This window comes from Oryzias melastigma, linkage group LG21 (assembly GCF_002922805.2).
Source record: "Oryzias melastigma strain HK-1 linkage group LG21, ASM292280v2, whole genome shotgun sequence".
Taxonomy (NCBI): domain Eukaryota; kingdom Metazoa; phylum Chordata; class Actinopteri; order Beloniformes; family Adrianichthyidae; genus Oryzias; species Oryzias melastigma.
The window spans coordinates 6597507-6615382 of NC_050532.1; the positions used below are offsets into that span (position 1 = coordinate 6597507).

The following is a 17876-nucleotide window of genomic DNA, read 5'->3' on the forward strand; positions in this document are numbered from 1 at the left end:
GTGTGGCTTGTAACAAGACCTCAGAGGACAGAAGGACAGAATTAAGACGACTCTGTCACCATGCTATTAATCATTGTCACGCATATCTTCAGTTCTTACAGATCATAAATAAAGCAGGACCATGCTGAAGGGTAACATGACCTCATTCATTGTGTGAACTATTCAAGTTACTACTGTGTGAAAACGAAAGAACTGCAGGATTTGTGTCTCTATGTGTCTTGACAGATGCTAAAAGACAGAAAAGGTCAGACAGTAGTGACAGCTTTGAATACAGGGTTTTTAAAGACTTAATGGAAAGATCTGAGGGGTCCTTGAAGTGATTTGATCTGCCCTTCAGTGGATTAGAGAGTTTAGGAAGATGATCTTTAAGTCTAAATGTATAATACAGATATGTTACTAGCAGGTGGAAGACAGAAAAACAGTATTTTATTTTGGTTAGATAAGAGAATACAAAAAAATACCCAAAAAAAGCATTAGGAAATCCCAAATAATTATTTTTTTGCTTATTTATTGGGGGTACAATATCAATTTCATGAAGTAATATTTTTTTGCTTGATATACATGTACCCTAATGTACGGTGGCCCTGAGGTGCAAATCACACCAAGAAATCACTCAACACAAAAATATAAATAATGATAATGATCCCCCCCAAATGGGAATTTAGAAAGTAATAAAAAAAAAAACTATTAGAAAAACAAAACAAAATTCCACAATTGGAAATCTGTTTTGGTTTCTGGAATTTGTTTTGATTTCTAAAATGTAATTTTAGATTTAAGAAATGAACAAGGCAATATTTCCCTTTCTTTTATGTGTGAAGTTTGAATGTATTGGACATAATCTGTCTTATTATGTTTAATTTAACTTGTGACAAAGATCTTTTGTCTTGTGCTGAAAGCAAAGCTTTAATTTTGGCAGGAGCACCAGCCTGACAAGTAACACTATCTTTAGAAGCAGATTCTAATCTGTATTTACTATCATGAATAATCTCCCAGCTAATAACAGCTGATCCAGACAGTCATGTGAGCTGTTGTGTGTCTGGCTACAGGTGTCAGATTACAGCACTTCCCGGTGTACCGTTCTTTAATCCTTATGTTTTATCAGACGCGTATCACAATCCACAACTCTGCTTCTTATAATGCCGACATTATCATGCCTGCATCAACACAAACAAGTGTCAAATCAAGTTAATCTACTATTGTTTGAACTTGTACACAGCTGGAATGGGACATTAACCATGATGCCTTTGGAAGCATTTCAATAGTTTGTACAACTTTTATTTTAGTTGGTTTATGATATAATGCATGATGTTTATGAATGATGACTGGATTGGAGTTTGAAACCATATATATATATATATATATATATACGTATATATATTACTAAAATTGAGGTCAGAGTTGGGCTGCATGGCAGTGCTGCCTCATCATGAGGGTCCTGGTGTAAACTCTGGAAGCTTCTGCGTTTCTGTCATGCGTTCATGATTTTATCTCCATACTGCAGGTTTCCCTCCACAGACCAAAGATATGAGATGAAAAGAAGGCTGTTTCTCTCCTGAGGTACTTTGAGGAAGTGTTGACCTTTTCAGGGTGGACTCTTTCTTTAAAGTTCCACTCCAAATCTTCTGATTCACATGGATTTAAAATACTCTAAAGTGCAATTTGGAGCTTGGTTTGCTTAATATATCATTGGAAAAAGGCCTCAAGAACATGTTAAAAACATGACTTTAATTGGAGTGGGTCTAAATTAGTCTTGACAAAACATCTAAATTATGAAGAGAAAATCTGTAGTTGTTGTTTTGCTGACAAGATAAGGACGACACAAGTGTACGTTTGACACAGATCTTAAACTAGAGGGGTGCTGGTTCAGTTTCTGTGGCTGAACCTGCAAGGGAATAATGACCAGCAATATTTTATTAAGATGACGGAAATTTCAGTCAGAAACTCTACCCCCATCTCACCAAAAACTCTTCGATATCTCCACAGGTTTGTTGTCAGGACTGCCTTAACACTCTTCATCTTCTTCCTCTCTTCATCCCTAATCTTTGCAACTTTCTGCTCCACTAAAGCCTCCTCTGTGCTCTCTAACATCTTCCTCATTCATCACCTCTACAAAGTTCTACTTTCTTCTAAATCTGTAGAACATACCAACACGTTCTCATTATCTGATTGCTAATCTGCACAGATTTACTTCTTCCTCATTGGGTCCAGCCCGCCATACAAGTCCTCCTTTGTTTAGTCTGCCACTTCCACCTTCGCCATGTGCTGCATGTCCCTGTTCTTATTCTCTTCTATCCTCTTAGTGTCCCACTTTGTCTTCTAACCTCTTTCTCCTAACACTTTTCAAACTTCTTCCTCATTCCAAGTGACACACCAAGTAAATGTCATGAGAAAATGACGAGATTTTATAAAAGGAGAAACGACAAAACCCTTTATTAATTCACATAATGGAAACATTTTTACTTGAGGCTAAACTTGACCAACATGTTTGTATATAATTGTTTTAAACTTATTTTCTGTGTTTTTATGGCTGGGTTAATGAACATCTATATGTGTGACCCTAAAAATGTATATTATGAAACATACAGAATGGGCTATGATGAAAGCAGCCATGAGGATGACAATTTATTCTAGCAGATTTAGAATAGAGATAATCCAAGTAAATTTGGTTAGACTGATCAGTCTGATCACAAAATATGGCATTTATTTAAAGTTGATAATTAGTTGATTAAAATTTTCAGTAATCTGTTGTAGTTTATTTCCTTTTCGTTGACTTTTCCTATTTAAATTTTGTGGGAGGGGTGTCCTCATATTGACACAGCTTTGATTTAGTCATGTTAGTCTCACTTTTGCATTTTACCGGCTGGTTTAATTTGTTTTTTTCTTCTTGTTTGTTTGTTTTCCTTTGGTCACTTGGCAACAGTTTTGTTCTTAATGATAACTCCTTTGTTGCATGTCAGTTTTTAAAATATATTTTAGAAAAGTATCATGGGATTATCTGAGGGGGAAGAAATATCTCCTATTTTTCTACCTCATTTCCTCTGCAGTCTGTTTTTAGCTATCATGGATGTTCCCACCCACACGTACATGTTAAAGAATTCACCTCTACTAAAACCAAATATAGCCTGTCTCCGACTTAGTCTGAAGAATACTCTCATTCTCATTGGTTGAATCCTTTCTAGAGCAGGTCATGTGTGTAGCACCCTCTTAAGGCATCCAGTCAAAACTGTTAAAGTCAGGTTTTGATTCTTCTTGGGGTCAGTTTAGGTCCTGTTTGGGTGTCCTGGTTTAGATGTCCTAGTTTGTATGCTTTCTGCCTCTTTAAATGGAAATGAAGGAGAGTTGAGGTGCACTGAGCTGCTCATGTTGGCCTGAAGGCAACTGGACTCGTGAACTCATTACGTGAGTCACTTGCTCACCTTCCTCTTTCCTCTAGTCTCTCTGGATTATTACCTTCCTCTGCCTCCAGCAGCTGCTGCTCTGCCAGGCCCATTGTCTACATGTATATGATGTTACTGTAAAACCAAAAGCTGGAATCTGTAAAGCCATAAACATGAGAGGTGATAGTCTGCACTGCATCTTTGGAGGATTTGCCAAGAGTTTTCTGAATACTTGATCTTAACTCTGAACAATTTAGTGCGCTTACTTGATTTAATTTATAAATCCAATAAAAAGTATAAATCTAATAAAAAATATCTTCTTTGTTCACTAAAGTCATAGAATTCATCATGAGGTCTGTTGATTCTCTGCCTCTTATTCTAAAGGAAAAACTCAAAATAAGGTCAGTCTGTTTTTTCAACTTTAAAGTTTGCATTGATCTTTGTCTTAAAATAAGGCTCAGACATGTGGGATTACTTGTGAATTGTTATTAGAAATAAGCTATATTCTGCTTTATCAGAGAAAACAAACCCAGAATAGTGTGCAACAATTTTAATGCAGACTCATGCAGCAGATGGAGGTCTTATGATAAAGATGAGACAGTTTTTTTACTTCAATGTTATCTGATTTTCATGGAATTTTGTCTTAAATTAAATTCCAGATTAGTTGAATTTCATTTAAAAACAATGAGAGTTATTTAAAATTAATTTTGAGGGCTGCCATGATTAGTTGACTAATCGACTATTAAAATAATCGACGACTAATTTAATAGTCGACTAGTCGTTACTTTTAAGTATATGGAGTCAGAGTGTGGTAAAATTGAACAAAGTTGTTCAGCACTACAAAGTACATTTTTTTATATTCAAGTCAGTGAGACTAAAACTTTAGTGGAAAAAAAGTTCCCCGTTTCAGATGCTAACCTCCTTAGAGAGATAAGGAATACACTTTCCATCAAACTCATTTTGACAGGTGACCTTTGACCCTATAAACCCTATACATATAAAATTGATATTAAATTGTTACGTCCTCTTGAGCGGCGGGTCACCTGTCAAAACAAGTTTGATGGAGGGTGTAGGGTCAAAGGTCACCTGTCAAAATGAGTTTGATGGGAACTATATTCCTTATCTCTCTCTCTCATTTGATTTAATCTTGTTTTGATACCATAAACTAATGTAGGACAGAGGCTTCTTCATTCATTAAACGTTTAATAAACTATTATCTTAATTGTCTTTATTTTTAGTTAGTTTAAAGCTAATGACAGTTAAGATGTGTGCTTTACATCTACTTTGCACATGACCTGATTAGTCAACTAATCAAAAAAAACACTGAACAGTGTTCTGTGAGATGTTCAATATTATAGCATTTTCCTGCTTTAAATTTCACCACAACTTTATCCCTGACCCGTCTGGTGTCTTCCTAGAACCACATGATGCTGTTTCCTCCCCAATATTCTTTTTAAAAAACCACAGAGATTGTCACAGAAGAGCTGTTTTTGTATTTGTACTGAGATTAAATTACACACAGGTGGGCTTTATTTAGTCATTGGCTCACCATTCAATCAGTCAGCAACTTCTACACATAAAAAAAGTGGGTTAGGTACTTTTGCACATTTCACTTTCCAGGTGTTTCTTTGTGAAGAAATAAAGGATATAGTGTAAAATTTTCCTTCTACTTCCCAATTGTATGCCACTTTGTGTTGGTGTTTCTCATGAAATTTCAATGAAATATGTTTGTTTGTGGTCATACTGTGAGAAAATGTGGAAAAGTGATGTGATTATTTGTGCGAGTCACTGTAAAAGCTTCCAGTTTGTAATATTGAGAGATTTTCTGATTGAAAGTCATCAATGATGTTTTAAATAGAGAACAAGTTTAAGACTAAAAGTAGAAAACATTTCTCTAAGTTTCTGTTTCCTCCGATCCAGACCAAGTTTGTTAACAATCCGTTTCTGTTCCTAGCAGGCAATGGCGGCACTGTGGGTGGATCGGCACCGGGGCTCATGGGAGCCACTGGCCCCTCAGTGATGATGAAGCCGTTCCTGCCATTTTCAGTTGAGGCAACATCTCCAGTTGGACTCTTCCCAAACTTCAACACGGTACACGAGTGTGTGTGTGTAGTTACTGCAACTGATGAAAGAATCACTGCACAGCCGACCTCCAAAACGGCTCTTGTCTTGTCCAGATGGACCCGGTGCAAAAAGCTGTCATAAACCACACCTTTGGGGTAACCATGGTGCCCAAAAGGAAACAAATCATCTCCTGCAACGTCTGCCAACTGAGATTCAACTCGGATGTAAGTGTGTGCTTTCATTATGGGTCGTTGTCCTGGACCATATGAAGTATGTTTGTGTTTTTGTGGTGAAGGAAGTGTCAGGAGAAACCGTCAAAGCACAAATAAACACTCAGCTTTCATTTGAAGACTCTGCAGAGAAGCGCTAACCACTTTGTGAGACTTGAGCGCTGTGGGTGTGTGTAATCAGGTTTCCCTTTGCACAGTTCTGCATGAATGGCGTTCAGTTCATTCATGACCAACTGACAAACAATAAGCTGACACGATTAGACTCCATCCAACGCAGCTAATCTATGAGTCATTCAAATTATTCATGAGTGAACACCAAAAAAAAGGAGTCACAGCTAAGGAGGAAGAGGGAGACAGGAGCATCGCTTCTGCATAATAGGCTGAGTAAAGCTCGAGTCATGGATATTCTATGCTGTCACAGGAGGACGGTATCACATTGCGCTTGTGCACAGATCATTCTGGGATGTTGCTTTGTGTGAAAATGTCTCACAGAGTTTACAGAGGGGAGCTTGCTGCCCAACATGCTGATGCAAGTGTAAACACATGCATTGATGCACAAATGGAAATATTGCTCACCGTGATTTTAAGTAATAGTCGAAAGGGAATGTTTTGTGAGGAATTTGGTCACATTTTATTATTTATGTTACAAATCCATGCAGAAATAAGTGCGGGTTTCTACACTAGATTAGATTGGATGCTACAATAAAATATGTTAGATCTACTTCAAGTTTAAAGACTTAACCTTTTTTTTTTTTTTTAACCCTGTATAACCATTCCTATCATATTTGATGCACATTTCTGAGACTTCTATTTCATTAGTATGATCCTTTGAGGGAAACACAGCAGGACAGTTGGAGGCTGAGTCTCCTCTTAGCCCAGATTTGAAAAATGCAAAAAAAAGGGGGTTGGCTGAGTGGGAGAGGTGTGGTTTAGATCTGTGATTGACAGTGAGGTTAGCTTGAGGTAGCGTAGTCACTGTGTCCTCAATATGAAGAGTGGTACAAAGCAAAGTGATACTAGTTTCACCACAAAACTTTCTGTGGAGGTTGAGCATTTTTCTCTTCCGAAGCAGATGCTTATGGTCCAGACCGAAGGGTAGCTGTGTCTCAGGGGTAAAATAATGCTAGCATCATAGCTAATAAAGGCTAACGTATTAAGTAAGCAATTCTTGGTGAAACATTCACTGCAAATCCCATCACCAGAATGAAGATCACTGGATTCAATGTCAATTGCAGTCAATCACTGTTCCCTAACTTCTAAGTCCACTGAAAAGTTGTGCAAGCTAGTAAATTTTCAACAACCAAAGTCAATACACCTACGAGCCATGCTAAAGCTAACACGATAAAAAACGACCGTTACACAATCAAAGATGGCCGGGGCTCTTATACTGGAGCTGCAGGGCAGGATTATGTGAAACTTCTGAAATGACGTAGCACTTATACTAGTAAAATAATCACAAAATTAAGCTGTAATATCTCGTTTCAACCTGTAGGGGGCAGCACATAGACCGTTTCAGACTATAATTTCAGGAATGAAACAAGTTTATTTTAAATTGTCAAACATGTGGCAAGGACCAACAGACAACACTTTAAAGCCTCATTTATAGAGGTCCACAGCCAAAAAAAGGTTGATTTAGTGTTTGGGTTCTCTTTAAAACCCACTGTATATAACTTGGTTATTTTATCTGCCCTGTAGTTCATCATTATTCCACTAGGAGCAGTAGGAGGACTTTTCCTGTTAATTTTAAAATGTCTGCTTACATAAAATCTCCAGATTTGTTTTTTTGGGAAAAGTTAAGTTTGTTTTCTAAACTTTATGAAGAGAATAACTCGCCTATTGTTATTCATTTTTTAATGACTTTTTTCAATTAAATGTAAAATGTGTTAACATTACAGATGTTAAAATTGTGTGGATAAAATGAGAGATATTGGGTTACTAATGTGCTTCTTTTCTGAGTACTCATGTCAATAGGAGCCAAAACTTACCAAATCACCCAACGTATGATAATTAATCCAATCATATGTCATAAAAAAAACATTTTTTTGTGGTTTTAACAAAGAGTCAACAAAACATCTTTATTCCTACAAAAAAATAAATTTTACTGGGTTAATTTTTAATGAAATTTAGTTTCTTATCTGTAACGTGTCAACATCTGATACTTTGGTTGGGGTGGTGTTCCTTCCCCTTCGGGGTTAAGGGTTAATCTCATCTCATGTGCACGTACAGATACATTCCAACTGTGGACTCAGGTGGCCTGACAGCTGGTGTTTTACACGTTCTGCAGTGAAAGTTGTTTGAACACAAGCAGATGCTTGTGTTTTTCCTTCAGGTCTATTTCCTTTTTCTTATGTGGTTGTGCGAAGATAATTGTGATGATTCAAGTTGATAAAAAAGAACAAGGTCTGCCAAACGCAGGTGCTGTTTTTCATTGTGATCCCAAAAGGTTTTTCAGAAGCCAAAACGTAGCAGTTTGTTAAATTGTTGCAAGGAAAGTGCATTATAATTCCTATAAATATGAATAATTCTGCTTTTTTTATTTAAAGAATTAATGAAATATGCATTTTAATTTCATTTCCTCTCAATTTCTTTTCAAACCAAAACCCTCACCACTTGCTGGTTTATAAAAAAGTGGTTAAAGCTATTTCTGCTTGACTCCTGAGGCCCAAAACTTCAATCTTTAACACATCTAACATCATTTAAAATTGCAGCAACTGTTAAGTAATCCTCCTTTCTTTAAATCATTGACGGCGGATAGAGCTTAAAAGCATTCAGTGGTCGCCGTGGGCTGTTTCTCTTGTCTGCCAGAAGCTGCATCCATTCAATCAGTTTCAAGCATAATGACCATGTAAGGCTTTTTACCACAAAAACACAAACTTTTTACTAAAAAGCAAAAACATAAATAACACAACAGAAACAAAGAATTTCAGTAACGACGGCCGCGTCTCACTGAGTTAGTTTAAAGCTGTTTGTAGTTTGTATTTTTTTTTATTTTGTAATTTTTTTGTACATGTGAATACACAATTGCAAATACACAAAGTTATGCACAAAATGTATTGCATGAGTTATAAATCAAAAATTACAAAAATTGCGTGTGTAATTCTTAATTAATCAAGAATTACACACGCACAAATCAAGATTTATGCTTGCTCAAATCGGGTTGAGTCTATTTTCTCGCCATTTTGGGGAAGTTCCTCTAAAAGTTTTAAGGATTTATCCCAAGGACTACCACAATTATGTGTCATAACTCTTACTATGTTTGTTTTATACTAATAATTTCAAAACTAAAAACCTTGTAAAGTATTTACGTTTAATTTTGGATGAAAACTACTAATTGGGGGGTTTGTGTCATTTTTATGTCATGGTAAACAGCCAGTGTTTTTGGCAAACTTACCGCAGTGCGTTCAGGGACTACTAAGGGTTATTACGGAAGAGAATCTCTGAATTGACGATAAGTTGTCTTGGAAACAGGATTCGGTTTCTCATATAGAATATGGATGAAATGTTAAGACAGTAAATCTTAAAGTACAACTCTAAAAGCAAAAGTTGACACAAAAGTTTCACACCAGTAGGAATTCAACACAAAAGTTCAACTTTGTTCTTTCTGTGTTCAGTCTCAGGCGGAGGCTCATTACAGAGGCAGTCGCCACGCCAAAAAGCTGAAGTCTCAGGAGAACAAGGCCAAGTCTAAGATGTCCGTTTCTGCAGAGACCAATGGGAACAGTTGTGGCACTCCCACCCCCCTTGTCCCAGCTAGCAACCAGCACACAGGTGGGGTTCCATCAGTGATCTGTGTCACTGCAGCTTTTGTTGTTTTTCTCCTGAAGTCATTGTATCTCTAATTTCTCCTCCAGAACTGCTATGCAGCCCCATTGATGCTCCCACTCCCCTGAAACCCTTCCTCCCCTCCTCCCCTCTCTCCTCTTCCTCCCCACCGTCCGGCAGAGCGGGCAGTGAGCCTCCTTCCTCCAGCCCTCCTTCTGCTTTGCCAGCTCCTGGCCTTTCTTCTTCTTCTTCTTCATCTTCATCCTCTTCTCCTGCTCCTGTCACCCCATCGTCTTGCTCCGCCGCTCTCCAGACGTCCTCCTCCCAGGAAGCTTCGCTTTCAGTGGAGTCAGAGGAGGAGAAAGCGAAGAAGCTGCTTTACTGCTCTCTCTGTAAAGTGGCAGTCAACTCTCTGTCTCAGCTGGAGGCTCACAACGCAGGTGAGAAGAAGAGGCTTTAGAAATGCTTTTGACAGCTCAGTGTCCTCCTCTGCTGGAGCTCTCTGGTAATTACTACAACTATCAAGACCGAAACAAACCAAACTGTTAGAATTCACATCCATGTGCTTTTATATTCACAAAAATATGTTTGTGTGTCATTTTATTTAGGATTTTTATTTCTGTGCAGAGTGACGATGTGGTGTTTAATGTTAAACATTGGAAACATCTATGAGCTAAACATATATTATCTGTAGACATTCACTGCCAAAAGAGATACCTTAATAAAGGAAAAGTGCATTAATCTTAAGAAACTAGTAAAATTATCTGTAATTTTTCCTGAGCAAAAAACAATCTTATAATAAGATGTAAAAATCTAGAAACGAGTTCCACACAACCAGTCGAAAAGGGAAACATTTGGTCAAAAATGTGAAGTGTTTGATATAATTACTTTAAAGTGAATGTTATACAGACCAATATATTTTTTTTTTACTAATTATAAGAAAATAGTTTTTATTTCTTTTAATTTCTTTGGACCTAATTGTAGTTCATTTTGATTTTATGGAAAAAAACTACTGTCATAAGGAGAATTTATTAATTTTAGATCAAAATGAGCACAAAAGAGAATGCTATCTTAACACCCATGTTTGTAAATCCTCGTTTAATCTAAAACTAGCACTCATTCTTAGAAAATAAATGTACATTTTTGCTTCCAAAATAATGAAAATAAGAGGCAGTCTATAGTATTGAACTTTAAAATAATATCCTTAAAGCTGAACTAAAAAAACTGTAGAGTAATTTTCTGTTTTTGAATCTTAAATCAAATTTTTCTATTGTCTAGAGTATGAAACAAAAGGATTTTGACTCATTTTAATAACAATTTCCTTATTTCTAGGCCATAATTGATTGATTACTCTGGTATATTTCAAGCATAGACTGTGGATAAAACAGGACAAAGCTCATTACAGAAATAGTTAAATGAATTGATTGGAAAATAAAAAAAAACAAACAAAAACAAAGACACACTTAAGTCACATTTGATTTATCAAATATAGTAATTTTAGCTAAAGTCAAGTAGAGATTGGTTGATTCATTAATGAGAAAAACAATTCTCAATTGTGCTGATTTTGAGAAAACCTTGGAACAGTGTCGCACAAAGATAAGCTAAGACAACCTTCTAAAATATCTTAAATGTCTAAAAACATTTTTTTTTATCTTGCATCTTAAAGATGAAGCTAATCCTTTAGCTAATTGATAATAAAATCAGGCTTATGGTGGAAAGAGAAGTTGGCTTGCAATGTGAAAAAAGTTGGTGATTGTGCGTACTTTGGCATTTGTGTTTTTAGGTTCGAAGCACAAAACCATGTTGGAGGCTCGCAATGGATCTGGGCCCATTAAAGCTTATCCGAGGCCAGGAGCGAAGCTGAAGAGCAGCAGCAGCAGCAGCAGCTCAGCGCTGAAGGGGTCCGGCCTCCAGAACAAAACCTTCCACTGCCAGATCTGTGACGTCCACGTCAACTCTGAGATCCAGCTGAAGCAGGTGAGAAATGCAAGAACAGGCCGTCTAGAAACAAGTCAAAAACTCATCGGCAGATTTGCTTTCAGTAAAAAATGTCCTAATTCTTAACAATAATTGTAAAAAAAAATCACGGTGTCTCAGATTATTTTGCTATTAAAAATGTTATTGATAAGATATTTTTTTTTTCAAGAAAGAAAATAAGACATTTTTTTCTAAATGAGGATATCTTTTCTTTCTTATGATTGAGTTTTTTCAGTGAGCTTTCTGCTGCAACTTTGTCTTTTACTGACTTAAAAAAAAATGAAAAAGCTGAAACTTTTTATTCCATTTTGTGCCAATTATTGAAGACTGGCATTTTTGGTTTCTTTGCTTGTGATGTGTTCTTCTTTCATCTATATCTTGCATAGTTTGTTCCATCAGTTGACGTGTCCACGGTCTGGACTTGACTGTTGTTGTTGTTGCAGCACATTTCCAGCAGGAGGCACAAAGACAGAGTGGCAGGGAAGCCCAGCAAACCCAAATACAGCCCCTATAACAAACAGCAACGCTCTTCACTAAATGTAAGTGGATGTTTTTCTCTGATCTCAAACCAATAGCAATCACAGAATGTATTTCTGCTAAACCTCATGTTTCTTATTTTCGATCCAACATGTCATTTCCATTTTGAGTTGGCCTCACCCTCTTCTTTTGATTTTTCTATTTTTCTCACAACTACATTTCTTCCTCTTATATATATATATATATATATATATATATTTTTACCTGTTTCCTTAACTTCCTGTTTTTTGTTCATTTTTTCTCCTCCCCTCTAACTTTTCTTTTTTTTTTTAATTTATTTTCTTCCTCACATTTTGTCTGTTCTTATTTATTTTTTTCTTTATCTCACATCTTATATTTTTATTTTGCTGTTGTAACCTTGCCTTATTTCTTTCTCAACATTTTTTCTTCCTTCCTTGTTTCAAATGTTTTCATTTTTTCTTCATTTTCCGCAGAAGGATCTTGGGAAACCCTCCCTCAGTCCCTCCTTCCTTTCTGCTCCTTTCACTTCTCCTCCCTCACCTCTGTCGCCTGCCATCTCTCTCCCTTCCTCCTCTCTTTCCTCTCCGTCTCTCCTCTCACCCACCTCCTCCCCCCTCACTACTGCCATCTCCCTCCATCCTCGCCCTCCAGCATCAGCATCCCTCTTCACGGCCTCCTTCCTTCGTCCCGCTCCTGGTCCCATAAGAGCGAGCCAGGGGTCCATTCTGTTCGCCCCCTACTGATGACAGCGAGAAGAGGACATTGAACCTTTGACCTTCTCACCAGACTGTGACCGCACACAAACCATCCTCATCATCTGTGAATCAGGCGCGCTCAGACTAACTGCTGACTCATCAAGTTCACATCAAGCATGCAAGCGGAACTGTAAATAGACCAGGCGCCTGGATCCCGGCTTAACCGCGGACCGAGAGGATCCCTCCGGAAGAACAAGAAACTCTTTATGCAAACATAAAAACTCCTCTACAAGTGATGGAAGTAGTCGACGTCATTTTCAGTGTGGCATCTCAAGAAGTGGAGAAACTGTTTTAAGCCGCTCAGAAGAAGCGGAATCACCTTTAACCGCTGCGCCCCCTAGAGGACGTTTGTCAAGAGACTCGTGTTCACAAAAACCTATAACAAGCTATTTAAATAAGCTGCATATTTTTCTGTTCATGCGTTTAATTTATAAAGAAAGAAAGGCTTAAAACAGCTCTCATCCTGGTTTACAGATTAACTTAACTAAGGCACTCTGCTCACTTTTTGGCAACTAAAAATTGTTCTGTTTTATAACAACAGATTGGAGAAACCTGGATTTTTGCTCAGGTTGGGTTTTGGGGGAGAAAAACAAAGAATATATAAGCTGTTCTTCCTCTTTGCTAAAAAAAAAGCAAACCAGCACAGACAAGATGTCAAAAATATATAGACTGTCCTGAACACAGTGCACACAGTCCTGCACTTTTGTTTCTAATATATTTCATAAAGTGAAAAAAAAATATTTAAGAGTAAAGTGGTTTTTATTTTTCTGCTCTGTGACAGAAAATAGATCATTTCATTTTCTTTTATTGTGAAGATTTTTTTCTGTACAATAAGAAAAGTTGAGAAAGTTTGCTTTTTTGTTACTATTTTAGTTTTTTTAACCACTTAAGCAAACAAATTTGACCCAAAATCTATAAACAACAAAATAGCATAAATATGGCTGATCGGAAATCATCGTAATTCAATTTAAAAAAAAAAGACAGAAATATTTTTATTCTGTTTATTTACACATATTTTGCACATAAAAGTTTATGAATTTTGACTGACAAGTCAAGCAACAATGCCAGCTTAAAAGCACAAGGTGCAGTAAAGTGTGATGAGACTCTCAAACATGCCAGCACGTCACCTCCTCGCCGCCGGCGGCAGCTGCAGCAACTTGGAACAAACCGCAGCTTTTCCATAACAGCTGTGATGCAGAAACAGACAAAAAATGAAAAAGGCTGACTTCACAGGGCTCTTGTGGAATAAAACTCAAAGCAATAATTTGAACGTCACAAGGGGAGGACTGATTGTTGGGTGACGACCTGCTGTAGAACTGAAGATCTGAAATGTCCCGTCTGCTGGTTTTACTGTAAAAAAAATGTTTTGTTGGATGTTTTTCTCCATATCTTCCTTCTGCCTCTTTTAAGTTCCAGAGTTTAAAAAAAAATCTTGCTGAATTTTTTTTTGATGTTTTGAAAACAAGGAGGCACATAAATTCATACAAATATGCTCTCATGTTTGGGTTTTATACCTAAAAGTTTTGTCTTTATTTGAACATTTTTCTGCATCGTTTTCAGCTCCGATTTATTGAAAGCTTTATTTATAGCATTGGAGAGTTTTGTCTTAATCCTTAAATACTTAATTCGATCTCATTATCTCATGCTGTGGACACAACTGAGCCAAATCATTCTCTTCATTTTTTTTTACTTTTGTTTTGAGCTTTATTTATACTTTTCAGCTTTTGGCAGAATGGAGATAACTGAAAGTTATTGACAAGAGGTGAATGTTAAAGTTTTAGAAGTTGCAACAACTAATAGTCACGTTTAGACACTCACATTTGATCAAACGACGTTGGAACTCATGAAAAACATATTTTTCCTTTTTGTCTCTTTAGTATCAGTCAGAAAGACAATGAAATATTTCTAATTATGTGAAAAGCTAGTGGTGTAACGATTCATTATAACAACAATTCGATTCAATATTTGTGGTTGGCGATTCAACCTGATTCACTGACCTAAGATCGATTCAAGACATCTTTAACCAAAACTTCAACCAGTGTAACTCAGATAAATACCTGGTACTGAACAGTGGAGGGGAAGTTTTCCAGATTTCTAGTATTTCCTGCAAAATAATTATGGGTAAATTAAATGTGTGTACAAACAAACAAGTAAACAAGATTTAATGTCAAATCCATTCATATTTTAGTTTCATAAAGTTTGCTTTGATGTCACTTGGTTGTTTTTAACATTATAAAATAAACCTCCAATGTCTCAATCCAAATTGTATTTTTCAATATTGATTTGCTTATCAATTTATCTCATTTTCAAAATTTTTTTTTTATTCTGTAGATCGATTCGATTTGATTCCGCCACAGACAGATCGATCTGGTTGGATTGTAAGAATAGATATCTATTAATCGTTACATCCCTCTGAAAAAACATCAAAAGAACACCCGTTTTTTTAAAGAGAAACTACAGGAAAACTACCACTCTCCTCACCGTTTTTAGGATCCAAAGTTGTTAATGCAGAACATCAGCGTTTTGGCTCCAAGTTATGAACCGACCTGCAAATGTGGCCAGAAAACACACACAAAAAACATAAATTTAACTAATCAAAGAAACATATCCAAGATAGAAATGTGAAGGATTGGTTCATCATCTAAATAAGTCAATAAAGATGTGATTTTTAACGTAAAACTAAAGTTAAACTTGAGTTTGCCAGATGTCCTTCTACTTATCCCCCAGTATTTGAGTCAAGTGTGAAATTGGTTCTTTGTATTTGACCCATCCCCTGGGGGAGCGGTGAGCTGCAGACACAGCTGCACTCGGCAAACATTTGGTGGGTTTAACCCCCCGATCCATCCCTTTAATACTGAGTGTCAAGTATGGAGGAACTGAGTCTCAATTGTAGAGTCCTCAGTATGACTCGGCCTGGGATTGCACTCATGACCTTCCAGTGTCAGTACAGACACTCTACCACAAGCCCACTGAGCAATATTAGTCTTGTTATTGACAAAGGTTAAGAAGATCGTCAATACCAGGATCTTTGCAAATAACAAAATAAAATAACTTAAAATTAACAATATATATAGAATGTTTCAGCTCCGCCACTGTGTTGGTGTCTAACATTTTTAATAAAAAAGAGTATTTCAGAGGGTTTGTCTGATGTTATTTCTGCAGAAATAAATGTCTGCTTGCTTTCTGATCATCAGGGTCCAAACCTGTATAACAGTGGATGTCACCACAAGGGTTTTTTTTTTATTTTTAGATCCCTCCCGCCATACTGACTTTTCTTGTCTTTTGTGAATGATGCAGACCTTTAGGATAGAATGCAAATCCGAAACGATGAACTGCTGAACACTAAGACTCTGGACTGCTTTCTTCAACGAATCTCTCAGGTGACTGATGTCAGCACCAACGATCAAATCATGTTTGAGCTGGGCTTGTTTTCTAACCTTTCAAGTGGTCAATACTTTGTCATCTGTCTTTCTGCCTCTTCCTGGATAACTTGAAGCACATCAGTCTTCCAGAAATACAAAAAAATAACAGGTTTAAGGACATGCCGTGTGTTCATCTACTGTAACTAGATCCTATTTGATGTCTGTCATGAATATGTGACATGTAAAGGAAGTGTCAAATCTGTTGCTTCTAATTGAGCTCCACTGAAGTTATTAAAAAAAAAGAAATTGAGCTTGTAACTGGAGCCTGTGTCTGTCTGAAGATGTTATCGAGATGCAATAATGTACAGATCAGCCGCTGCTTTACTTTCCTCTCTGCTTTATGAGGCCTAGGTGGCTTGAAACTGGGACCCCCTGTCAACCCTGCAGTGAAGCTAACAGAGTTGTACAGGTTGGACTGAAAATTGTGTGTACATTTATGGAATGGAGGTCAATTATGTGATTAAATCCTTCAGCCTCCTTGTAAAAACCTTTATTTTCCATAGTGCCAAATTATGTGTTAAGAAATGTGAATTGCACAGATCCATAAAAGCTGTCTCTACTAAACCTGCAGTGTTTTTTCACATGTGAGCGATGACGATAGCAATAAAAACTGGACTGCTGATTTCACAATTTAATTTTCTTCCAAACTGGACATAAAAACCCAATCTAAACTTCTGAGATTTTTTTTTCTGGAACACAAATGAATAAAATGAGCCATAATAACAACAGAAGTGTTTTAAAAAATTTCACTTTAATATACCTTTATTTAAATAAAAAATTTCTAATGATTAAAATCAATTACAAACATTACAGTAAACTCCAATAGCTTATTTAAATGAATAAATTCAAGGCAAAACATTAAGTTTTAACTTGAAATTTTCCGATACATTTTATTGTGTAAAGTCTTGATATAGTAGTGTAGTAGTATAACACAATGTTGCCAAATTAAATTTTCTGTAGTGTTGCACTAAAGTCGCACTGAGTCTTCCAAGCACTATTAGATTATTACATTTCTTCTCCGGCTGTAATTGTGCTGAGAGTAGTAAAGATTTACAATGCAGTGCTCCTGAAAGGTTTCCTATAAATGTCAGCTGCTTTTAACTTCCTTCATTTGATCAAATCTTCATAGTAAGTCATTTTTGAATCATTTGACGCTGACAGCTGTTAAAAATCTCAGATTTCTCTGCCCGCTGGACAGTGTCAAACAGACTTTCACACCACCTTTCATATTACATTCCCTCTGCTGTGGACTTTGGCACGGCTTTCAGTGCAGATCAAGTTCTTTCTCTGCGTGTGAATAAATATTCCATACATTGCTGCGTTTCTTCAGCAAAAAAAAAAAAGAAAAAAAATACATTTGATTACTGTGATAAACTATACGTGGTTTGAAATGGTATTCTTTATACTAAATGTAAAATTAAATAAAGCAACAAAATTACATCAAAAAGTAGATGATTTCTTTAGAGTCTATAGAAAAGTTTGTATCTATAAAATGAAATTTAATGAATAGTTTCCTTCTTTCAGAATCAGCCTTTTAAAGTATTGTCAATCTAACTGATTATATTTTAAGGTAGTATTTGTGAATGTCATTTGATCTTCTGCCTCAAAATCAAGATATTTGTTAAACAATCAAATAAATTAAAGCATTTTTTTCAATATTTATGCATTGACTCCATAATCAATATAGTCAATATATTTATTTTTATATTGCATTCAAAGACTTTGCAAAACTTATTTCCAAGCACGTGGCTGGAGCCCTGGGGGGTACTGAAGAAAAAAAAGAAAAAAAAA

The 17876-nt window shown here is 36.4% G+C and overlaps 1 protein-coding gene across 3 annotated transcripts in view; it reads left to right on the forward strand.

The window, feature by feature from the left end:
• The window catches only part of znf385b (zinc finger protein 385B), a 53414-nt gene extending 37066 nt beyond the window's left edge, over positions 1 to 16348 (forward strand). Inside the window, exons 5-11 of one of the 3 annotated variants that reach the window (XM_024287101.2) lie at positions 5332 to 5468; positions 5555 to 5665; positions 9283 to 9439; positions 9523 to 9873; positions 11217 to 11410; positions 11854 to 11949; positions 12382 to 16348. In XM_024287101.2, coding sequence (XP_024142869.1) covers positions 5332 to 5468; positions 5555 to 5665; positions 9283 to 9439; positions 9523 to 9873; positions 11217 to 11410; positions 11854 to 11949; positions 12382 to 12651 — 1316 coding nt within the window. In that variant the 3' untranslated portion in view covers positions 12652 to 16348. The remainder of the gene's footprint in view (positions 1 to 5331; positions 5469 to 5554; positions 5666 to 9282; positions 9440 to 9522; positions 9874 to 11216; positions 11411 to 11853; positions 11950 to 12381) is intronic. The other 2 variants (XM_036209662.1, XM_036209661.1) reach the window with 2 other exon arrangements.
• Positions 16349 to 17876: the final 1528 nt, after the last annotated feature.